Source organism: Ostrea edulis, chromosome 1 (genome assembly GCF_947568905.1).
Source record: "Ostrea edulis chromosome 1, xbOstEdul1.1, whole genome shotgun sequence".
Taxonomy (NCBI): domain Eukaryota; kingdom Metazoa; phylum Mollusca; class Bivalvia; order Ostreida; family Ostreidae; genus Ostrea; species Ostrea edulis.
In genome coordinates, this window is record NC_079164.1 from 96,773,456 (window position 1) to 96,785,653 (window position 12,198).

The 12,198-nt window shown below is 35.1% G+C and overlaps 1 protein-coding gene across 1 annotated transcript in view; it reads right to left on the reverse strand.

Moving 5' to 3' along the window:
• The window catches only part of LOC125672302 (uncharacterized), a 66,981-nt gene extending 56,310 nt beyond the window's left edge, over positions 1 to 10,671 (reverse strand). Inside the window, exon 1 of the mRNA XM_048908523.2 lies at positions 10,498 to 10,671. Within this exon, the coding sequence (XP_048764480.2) occupies positions 10,498 to 10,671 (174 nt within the window). The remainder of the gene's footprint in view (positions 1 to 10,497) is intronic.
• Between the last annotated feature and the right edge of the window lie 1,527 nt (positions 10,672 to 12,198).

Below are 12,198 nucleotides of genomic sequence, written 5' to 3' on the forward strand. Positions count from 1 at the left end.
ATCCTGTATATAAAGTTGTGTACTAGTCATGTCAATCCTGTGTATAAAGTTATGTACTAGTCACGTCAATCCTGTGTATAAAGTTATGTACTAGCCATGTCAACCCTGTATATAAAGTTGTGTACCAGTCATGTCAATCCTGTATATAAAGTTGTGTACTAGTAACGTCAATCCTGTATATAAAGTTATGTACTAGTCACGTGAATCCTGTATATAAAGTTGTGTACTAGTCACGTGAATCCTGTATATAAAGTTGTGTACTAGTCACGTGAATCCTGTATATAAAGTTGTGTACTAGTCACGTCAATCCTGTATATAAAGTTATGTACTAGTCACGTCAATCCTGTATATAAAGTTATTAAAATGTACTTGATTGACCAAGCCATGAGCTATGGTCAATCAAGTACATTTTATTAATTTTATTGATAAAATTTCAAGCTCCTATGGTATGTCCATGATTGCGATTACCCGTTGAACGCGACACTCGCTATCGTCAATATATATATATATATATATATATATATATATATATATAGTCTCTTTTTTTGGGAGTAAAATACAGAAAAAACTCTTAAACACTTTGTTGAAATATTTCGACCGTGTTACTGGTCTTCTTCACGAAAACACGACTGAAGAAGACCGGTAACACGGTCGAAATATTTCAACAAAGTGTTTAGAGTTCTCTCTCTCTCTCTCTCTCTCTCTCTCTCTCTCTATATATATATATATATATATATATAACTGACTCGGTTTAAATTCACGAATTGACCCTCTCTATTCTATATTTACATTTATTTGTAAATATAGAATAGACGATGTCAAATTTTAAAAAGACAAATATTTCGTGACGAGTCCCTGTGTTCAGATGAAATATGCTTCTCTTGGATTTTCTTTGCAGTTTCTTGAAAGTCATTTCCCTAAAAATTTCTCGCAGGTCTACAAATTAAAGACACCTTTGGTACAATGTCAGGGGTACAAATATTTCTTCTTAATAAATTTTGTCTGATTTCTCTATTAATATACACTTGATTTCTTTTTAATTTCATACTCGGTAAACAAAAGTGCATCCGGTGTGAGCTTCGTTGGCGATAGTTCCCATGATTGACAATTTTATAACGTGGCCTTTGCGACGCCCAATTTCTTACTGATTTTACCATAAAATAAACCCTCGGCATGTAATTTTTAAAATCAACGTCATTGTTTTAGTTGGTATTGGTTTTCCCTTTTTGCAGTCTCTTCCATCGTGCTAAAAGATTATGTAAAGACACGCTAGTGTAAAGACACGTGTGACCATCTAAAATTATTTTTATTCCCGCCCCTTTAAATATTGGTCCAATCGCAGTGATTGTTCTTTCCTTGATGCGTCATCATTGACAGATTTGTTTTGAAACCAACTATCCGAGACCTCGAATGAACTTGAGAAGCTGAGTCGTTCACACTTACTGTAAATTCACAGTAAACTGATGCTAGTAACGATCGTTACTATCATCACAAGATGGTGGAGGGAAATTCCGGAAAGACCACGTTTACTTATTATATCTATTTGTATTGTTTATTTGCGAATGATATGTAGGTAAGAAATATCATACACTAGCAACAATTACGATCAGGTGTTATTTTATCTTTTATACGGCTCATATGAACAGAAAATTCGTCGTTGGAAAAACAGCGGGGATGATAGTAACAGAAATGAATGATAGTAACGTAAGAACTTTCGTTACTATCATCCTCGCTACATATCGTTCACAAATAAACAATACAAATGAATATGATAAATAAATGTGGTCTTTCCGAAATTTCCTTGTTATCGAGAGTCACCTGTATATTTAATGGAGTCACAAGATAGACATTCAGGCTGAAGTTCTCTGTTTAGTGGGGGATAATGGGTCAATTTTGAATGTCCGATGTGTCTTGAAATAATCACTGTACACGGTTTGCTTATTTTGTAATGAATAGAATAAAGTTTACTTGTGTCAGAGAAATCCCAAAAGATTTGCCATAGAGAATTTACATATAGTTTTGTGAACTTCGTGTATTCTAAATCAGTGCAATATCATCTTGAAGTGCATTTTTTGCCGAACATGTGTATAAAAATAACCCCCTGAAATTCTATAGTGTGTAGTTTGATTTTCAAACTTTTTATGACAAATTTTCTTGAAAATGCACAACAAAATATCTTCTTTTTTTAAAATCAATATTTGATTTGATTTACAACTGAAAGTTTGGAAAAGTCTGAATTGCATGACTGGTTGCTTGTACACTAAAATAATCAAAATGAATTTACTGTCGACCTCATAAACTCATTTCTTGGTTTTATCATTAAAATGGAACATGAATACAGCCACTCCAACATTGAATGTAGTGACGCACGATATTTTTGGTTCGCTTCAATTTGTATTTGTATCACTACTATCACCGCCGATCGATTGATTTCCCGATTGTGGACACGTGTGTTCATGTATATGTGTCCTTGAATTTGAAAGGTCCTCGCAACTGTTATAGAAAACTCAACTTCAAAGACACCGACTTTTCTATGCCCACGCTAAAGCGTGAACTTGCAGTCCGCGAGACCCCGTGTTTTTGACCTGTACTGTATTATGATCGATGGTATTCTGTCTGCGTGTAGGAATTTTTAATTGTGTGAAATATTGCTGGGTTGTTGGGTTTTTTTTCCCGCCACAATCAAAATTTTTTCAGTTATCTGGTGGCGCCCAGTTTTTATTGGTGGAGGAGAGAACCCAGTTACAATGTACCTGGGAAGAGACCACCGACCTTCCGAAAGTAAACTGGGAAACTTTCCAACTTATCGGCACGAGCGGGATTCGAACCCGCGCCGAATATCGCTGTTGACATTAGATTGTATTTCTAGTGATATTTTGGTTGTTTCTCAATTTACATACTTAATTGACCGACGGTAGAAAAGTCAATTTTACAGAAATTATGCATTTAAACATGTAATACGTTCAAAAGTTTTACGACCTATTTGGTGCTAACGCTGCAAATTACATCTGTTTGTAAAGAAGTGCTAAGGTCTACACTACCTTGAGCCGAGTGACTGCATAGAGGAGTTGAAAATCAACTCCCAATAAAAAATGGATTTCAGTTTTGAAAATACATCTTCACGTCAGCGTACTTTTCATGAAGCGTTTCACAGAATATGCCGGTATCAGGCGCCGCTCTGTACAACCATACAATATTGTCGAAAACGATTTTTTTCTTCTTCTTCTTTTGTAAATCTTCTTTTTTGAAGACTGGCAGTTAGATGTCAGGACTGTTTATAAAGGATACAGAATTAATAGTAGGACAGAAACGGGATGGTACCAGGTGTTAAGGAGGAATAAGCATCCCCTGTTGACAGGTCACACCCGCGAATATCGTAAATGAGGGGCTTCCGTGGCCGAGTGGTTCAATATCACACGGCCTCTCACCTCTGTCGGCGCGGGTTAGAGTCCCGCTCGCGCCGGTAAGTGAGAAAGTTTCCCAGTTTGCTTTCGGAAGGTCGGTGGTCTCTTCCCAGGTACATTGTATCTGGGTTCTCTCTTCCACCAATAAAAACTGGGCGCCACTAGATACCTGAATAAAGTGCACCGCCACGGCACATGATACGCCCGTCACATATTGTAAACAGTATAGATTGTACCCATTAAAACATTTTTTTTTTATATCAACTTAATTAAATGTCACAGTGACCTTAAAGTAGGATGCGACACACCTTCTACCTAAGATGCATTAGTTGACCAATTTTGGTGATTCTAGGTCTAATAGTTTTCAAGTTATGAGTCGGACAAGTTTTTGTCATATATGGCCATATCTTCTTAATGAAAAGTCACAGTGACCTGGTTTTAATGTGCGACACACCTTCTACCCAAGATGTATCTACAGACAAAGTTTGATGATTCTAGGCCTTGTAGTATTTAAGTTACGGGTCGGACACGAAAAAGCTAACAGACAGACGGACAGACGGATATCTTCTTAATGAAAAGTCACAGTGACCTGGTTTTAATGTGCGACACACCTTCTACCCAAGATATATCTACAGACAAAGTTTGATGATTCAAGTCCTTGTAGTATTTAAGTTACGGGTCGGACACGAAAAAGCTAACAGACGGACGGACAGACGGATATCTTCTTAATGAAAAGTCACAGTGACCTGGTTTTAATGTGCGACACACCTTCTACCCAAGATGTATCTACAGACAAAGTTTGATGATTCTAGGCCTTGTAGTATTTAAGTTACGGGTCGGTCACGAAAAAGCTAACAGACGGACGGACAGACAAACGGACGGACATGAACGCCATACCATAATACGTCCCGTCTTAAGACGGGCGTATAAAAATTGTAGAGTGTGGCGGAAAACATCAATCAATCAACAATATCGTAAATGCTATAAACAATAGAAAACTAAGAGATGGGCAAACACGTATCCCTTGTATCACGTGCTTAGGAGGAGTAAGCATCCTCTGTTGACCAGTCACGCCCGTCATGATCGTCTGTCTTTACTACATAAACGAAGTAATCCGTAATCAAAGTTATTACTAGTATGTAAAGAACGGCTTAATACGTCCGGAAGCATTTTACCTCGTGATAGGTTGTATTTACAAATAAGATCATTAGGACGACCATATAATTTGCGAAATGCTGACTAGAATGATGAAACCGCTGTAATATCTACTTACATGTATTTGTCACTAGCTTGCCTCGGTTTAAAAATTGATCATACGTAGAACATGCTTTTGTGCATCGAATAAGTTGGGAGACAAAACACTACATGCGGTTGATAATGAAATATTGCTACAAAATATAGGAAGTTAGCAATGTAGATGGTGAAATCAACCCATTCAAATATGAAACATGTGGAAGACTGTAGTGTCTTTTATTTCAAGTTCACGGAGTTATATCTAATCGACGTGTGAATGAAAACTGTTAAGAGATAAAATGTCTTAACAGATAAAATATATATTTAGGTACAATGTACATCTAAATATCGAGTTAAGGGCCATAGTAAAATATTTCTATTTCTTTAATAAATTCTGTCTCATGAGACAAAGTCGCAAGTCTTAAATTGTATTACACTGTTATTACTTTGAGTGAATAAAAGAAAACTTTTCTGAGGCTTAATTTTCATAAGACTACGGAAACAGGTCAGCTTATGAATTTATTGTATATTGTTTAACGTTCCTCTCGAGAAGTTTTCACTCACATGGAGACCATTTCCGGTGAAAGACTGCACAATTTAGGCCTATGTTCGGCGCATACGGCCCAATAAAGGAAGACATGTAAATAATAAGATCATTATATGATATAACCTTGCAATTAATGGTATATGAAAGAATTTTTTATTTAAAATTCAATAGATCACAAAGGCATGAAATGTCGAACTACAAATAGTTTGTTTGCTAAAATATGATGTTTCAACTTCCTAAAGTAAAAGATAATGCCTTATATACTTGTTTATGAATCCGTGCTTGGAGACAACAAGAGATAATTGATGAACTTTAAAAGTACCTCCAGTAATTTCGTCTGCTTCATCTAGTAATAAGGACTTAGCGATTGGAGTTCTACTTCTTGAAAATAAAAAAGAGATTATTTTGTTATTGAACTGCAATGTTTTAATACTAAATGGAATTTTTATCGACCGCAGGAGCGGCCGATCCCTCTTTGATTGTGTTAGAAAGAGCTTATGGGGAAATGAGAAATTATTGTTTCGGTCGATTGATTGATTGATTGTATCTTGCTTAAAAATTTTCACTCATATGGAGACGTCACCAAGACCGGTGAAGGGCTTAAAATACTGTGACACAGGCCATCCGTTTTTAAGGTCATCTCCGAGGACCCGTGGCATTCCCACCTAATGCCGAGCGTTTGGCGATGGAATTGTCACTACCGGTTTTAACGACTTAGGTCTGTCGCGGCCGGGATTCGAACCCCGGCCTTCCGCATGCGGGGCGAACGCTCTAACCTCTCGGCCACCCTAATTCATTACATATTTAAAAGTTATGATATAAAAATTCTTTTAATAAATATTTAAACATAAGTCTTAACGCCCCTTCAGACAATTATAAAATGATATGAAATAGAATAGACTCATATGCAGTTGCAAGAAATGGAGAGCTCAGTGGCTAATTGTGTCCCGCTGTGGGGCGAGAGGAGTCTTCAGGGCACCACAACGTCGTTCCACTCTATCTGTTCGGATAGGTAAGACGTGACGAAAGCCCCAACTTCCAACTTTTTCACGTGTTTGACACAGAATTATCATATACTACTCAAAATTTGATAAGGATCACTAGTTATATGTGTGTAATTTACCACTAACATAACAAGAGGCGTTCATACTAAATTCATTTTGTTTCACGGTGGCAGTTTTTCGAAAATTCGGGGATAGCCCTCTATTTTACCGCTAAAAATCATATAAATCGCGTATTGCTTGATTTAAACTCAAATTCTTTTCGCTAATTCTTGTTAATACACATCTTTTAAACTTATTTTCAAAATTGTTTAAATCAAGACATAAGTTTCAATTGATTTTATCATATATTTGAATATCTTTAATTTATTTTTCATTTCTGATGGTAAACATTAAAAAAAATAACTCATTTAAGATGAACAGCCAAAATTTTGACTTTCTGAATGCAAGAATAAAAGCAATATTTTAGCCTTAAATCTGTGTTATGTAAACAAAGACTCGAGTCTTTTTATGTATACAAACAAACAGGTGAAATATTTATTTTTGTAATATAAAGCATCTTAATTTTGCATTGTCACAAATTTTAACTTTTAGATGACACATTTACCCCAAAAATGCTTGAAATGTGAAAGATATAATAAATTCAGATCGATATCCATTTCTTTTAAACATTTCGTAAACAATAACATACCACAATCTCTGTTTACAAAACAAATAATAAACTCTCTAAAATGAGCTTCTGTGATAATGTATAACCTTAATTTTTATGTGAACTCTTTTAAACACATTAAACAATAGATTTTGATCATTAAAAGCGAAAAAGAAAATTTTGGGGAAAATCGTGAATCAGTCCCTTTAAGGGAAATTAACATGAGACGTGCAACACTTTTATTAACATTTACTGATATGTATAAACACATAGAAAAACACAAATTTGGTTGATTTGTTTTGTGATGACACAGATCTTGAAAGTAAGTAGTAAGTCGAAAACTGTCCAATATGTCAGATATCGAATGGTCCAGGATTGTTCTGGGAAGTTCGCGCCTCAAAACATTTTACCAAAATTTGGTTGTACACTACTTGACTACATGTATGTCCAAGAAATCAGGCCAATGTTTACAATATAGCAGTTTTTCTGTTTGTCATTCCAGTGGCGGATCGTCAGAAAATGTTGCTAAATGGGGTAAATATCACTCATTTTGACCCCCCCCCCCTTTAAACACCAAAATTAATGGTTGAACCCACGCCCTTTTCAAAAATTGCAGGATTCGCCCCTGCATTATATTTTTGATTATTGCGTTTGACGAGATATTTCTTAAATTTAAGTTAGATTATTCATTTATCTATATACCGGTAAAGGACGGATTATTTATTTCCACGATGATCAGAGACAGATTACCTATTTTTTCTTACCTTCAAAAAGGAAAATTGCATAACTCAAAAACTCCTAATATCAAATGAATATTTGCAAGCACAAAAAAAAAAAAAAAAAAAAAAAAAAAAAAAAAAAACAGTCCGGAAAACTGATAATTCATGCTATTTTTCTTAGTCCAAGGGTCATAACTTAATGAAAAATCAACGGACCGTCACCAAATTCAAATTTGATCTATAACTTGTTAAGGCAAAGCGATATACTAAATATCAAATGAATATCTGCAAGCACAACCAAAAAAAGTCCGGAAAATGATAATTAATGCTATTTTTCTTAGTCCTAGGGCCATAACTAAATGAAAAATCAACGGACTGTTACGAAATTCAAATTTGATGTATAACTTGTTATGGCAAAGCAATGTACCAAATATCAAATGAATATCTGCAAGCACAACCAAAAAAAGTCCGGAAAACTGATAATTCGTGCAATTTTTCTTATTCCAAGGGCCATAACTTAATGAAAAATCAACGGACCGTAACGAAATTCAAATTTGATCTATAACTTGCCATGGCAAAGCAATGTACCAAATATCAAATGAATATCTGCAAGCACAATCACAAAAAGTCAGGAAAACTTGCTCATTGATTGTTTGCTGTTTTCCGCCACAGTCAACAATTTTTCAGTTATCTGGTGGCGCCCAGTTTTATTGGTGGAAGAGAGAACCCAGATACAATGTACCTGGGAAGAGACCACCGACCTTCAGAAAGTAAACTGGGAAACATTTTTTATTGGTTTTTGTACACATAATAAAGTACATGAATATAACAAGTCATATATAATTATCATTATGTAATTTTGGTGCTCTGGCAAAGTTCCATATAATGATGGAACAACAACATAACATAACACCAGTATTGTGTGAAATATTGTCATTTATTAGATGACAATAAACAAATATTAACATTCTATATAATGATAACAAAAACAGCATGTGCGTGGAGAGCTCGAGATAGTGAGAAAGAGAGAGAGAGAGAGAGAGGCGTGTTTTAAGTCAATAGTAAGTTCCATTTGTTCCATTGAGTGTCATTTTTTTCTTTTCACCATTCTTATATGCTATATATTTGTGTGTTTCATAAAATAATCTCGTTTGTGATATTGCAGCGGGCAAGTTTAAAGGTTTCTTAGTGCATCTTGCAGTATAGACATAATACTTCAGAAATGAAATGATAGTATTTTGTATATCGCTATTATTTTCAATACAAACTAAAATAAAGGATTTCTTTGTAATTGTAATCTGTCGCTCAGTCTTATCTTCTAAAAATTGTTTGAATTCTACAAGAAATAGTGTAAACAATCACATTCCCATAAAATATGTTCTATTGTTTCCTCCTCAGATTTTTTCAGTTATTTGGTGGCGCCCAGTTTTTTTGGTGGAAGAGAGAACCCAGATACAATGTACCTGAGAAGAGACCTACGACCTTCCGAAAGTAAACTGGGAAACTTTCTCCCTCACCGGCGCGAGTGGGATTCGAACCCACGCCAACCAGACGTGAGAGGCCGTGTGATTTTGAGCTGATCTTAAATTCGGTTTTTCATCATTTACCAGTTCAAATATTTAATGATACGGTAAAAGACATATATCCTTTTGAAAATGGTAGTCCAAAGAATCAAATTATTGATACATCATTTTTGAATTGAAAAATTCAACAGAATGCAAGAATTAACCAAAGGATTACTTAATCAAACAGTATCTATTTCATTACAAAGGAATTTCTTTACGTTAAAAGTTAGTTTATTCCTTACTTATAGTATATACAATCAGATTTACAGACCATATTCTTCCTGAGCGCAAACTTCATTGCACAGAGTTGGGTAGTTAATGAGAGAGAATTCTCTTTACAAATTGAGACATTGATTGGCTGAATTTTCAAGAATCCTCAAATTGGCTAAATTACGGCAATGGATTTTCGATGCTGTTCGGATAATCTGCGACTGTTAAGATTTGACCTGTACAAGTAATGACGACAGTTACTTGTGAGTGCACTGTATATTTCATCATCATGATACTGGCATAATTACATCTGTTACTTCACATAGTAATCAGGCCTATGGTAGATGGCGAGGAAATGGTGATTGACAATTTTCTCGTTATTTTTTTCTTACGATAGTCCTACAGGTTTATATTAATGCCTGTATGCCTTTTCACTAAGTGGCCAGGTGGTGACATTTATGAAATTTTATGAACATGTATATAAAACTGCCACGTAATAAAATATTGCATGGCTGCCGAATTAAAGAATGAGAATAAACGGGTACAATGAAGATTCTTAATTCTCTGACCGTTCCTTCCGAACGTTGTGATACTTTAAAATTACGATATTCCTATCTTGTTTGTTACTGTTTACAAAATGACTGAATAATTATGGGTGTACACGTCACTGAATGAGTATAAACGCCACTACAATTTCGTTGAATTCAAAACAGTCCCCTGGAATTTTCTCAGGATCAAATGATTCCTAAACAACGTTAGATTTAAAGGGTTGTTTACTGCGAGGTCATATTTGCTAATTGCTGCCAAATGACTAAAACAGCGTTAAAGTACATAACTCACCTCTCATATCATATATCTGGCAATTTTATTCTGACATTAGAATTTCTTTTGATTATACAGAAACGAAGTGTTGTGGTATGAAAGTTATAGTGTCTGATACACTGTGGAGAAATTTTACATAATTTTCTTAATTCAATTTGAATTCGCTTCTTGTTTTACTATCACTTTAATCATCATTTTAAAACGCATTTCGGCATTCTAATAATGGTTCAGAATTCAAAAAAAAAGTTTTACGTCCTACTATACAACTAATGTCCCCTTAAAACATACGCAATATATTCTCTACTATCAATAATATTTCGTGTGTATTTACTTATAGTATCACGTACCTTGTCTTTGTAAATGTGCTTCCTGATCGCACTAAATCCAAATGCCAGTAAAGAGGCAAACACTCCAAATCCTAAAATTAGCCAAAATGCCTCATTTATTTCCAACGATCCTTTAACTCCAACCGAGATCTCAGTACCGGGAGACCCCTGTCCAGTTGTTAGATGTGCACACATCGTGTTATTAAATATCGCAAACATTTTGTTCGGAAATCTCGCATATACGTCAAAACGTCTATAAAATATTACTTCATTTTTTTTAAATCCACGACCGACTCTGAAGTCTCTAATGGTGAGTACAGTACAGTCTTTAAAATGATAACAAGAAACCGCCTTAAATTATGTGCCGGAACATTCATCCATTCCAATTTTTTCAGGTAGAATTAATGTCATCAATCACCAGACTTACATACAATAACTCAGTCGACGTTCACCCAAGATTAAACTGTGCTCGCCCAACGACCGTTACAATAGACATATCCCTCGAGTCAATCGATGAATGATCTGTAATATAATTTTGCGGATGAAGGTTTCAACCCATCAAACAGCCAGAGTTATACTGTATTATACCGCTACATTTGTACAATTTTCAACATCTCATTTGGTATATAGTAAATTTATTTGATCTTCTGTCGATAACAGGGTTGTATACATATCTGAATTTCATTGATCTTCATTGAGTGAAGAATAAAGCATTCCGAAATTGCATGTTTCTTTTAAACAGCATAACAAGTACACCCTGTGAAAAAGAGAGGGAGGGAGATTGTGTAGTTAAAAAAAAATACATGTACTCTTTAAAATTACTGAAATTCAATCTTCTAGAAGTCGGTCGCTCGCAGTTAAACGTAATCTAACAAGTGTTATTTTAGCTGAATCAATCTGGTTAAAATGAAAATTTATTCATAATAAACGCATTATTTGAAGAATTTTCGACTATTCAAATGGACTGTGTTTTCTTCGGCGTGAATTTTAGAAGGCCGGAGACGACTTAGTAACAGTGATCATTACAGATTGAAGGCAATCACTAACAAATGGCGTGTAATGTAAATGTGCTCCATTTTATAACACATGGCTAGTCCATTAGCCAGAGCCTATCTAAATGAGTCACAGTAATCACACATTTATATCTATGTCCCTTTGAATTTGCTATTATATAAAATTAAATTTTAATTTTTTGTAATTCTGTTTGTTGTTTGTATGTTGTTTAACGTCCCACCCTAGAATATAGAGACATTGTGACCATTGCCGGTGAAGGGCTGCAAAATTTAGGCCTATGCCCGGCGCTTATGGCCTATGAGCAGAGGGATCTTTATCGTGCCACACCTGCTGTGACACGAGGCCTCGGTTTTTGCGGTCTCATCCGAAGGACCGTCCCATTAATTTTAGTCACCTCTTACGAAAAGCAAGGGGTACTGAGGACATTTTCTACCCCGGATCCCCACGGGCCTTGTAATTCGGTGTTTGTGTGTTTATATAAAGAATTTTATAAGATGTGAGAACTAATATGTAGATTTAATTTCTATTCGATAGACCTTTGCTGAAGGCACTGGTATTTTGCATGACGAGGCTGGACATGTATAATATAGTCATTAGATTTTATTACGCAAAGGTTTATACATGTTCTATTTGTGATGACGTCAATATCACAGATCATTGACATTTGCTAATGTTAAGGACCTACAGATAATATTTTTTTCTGTTTCG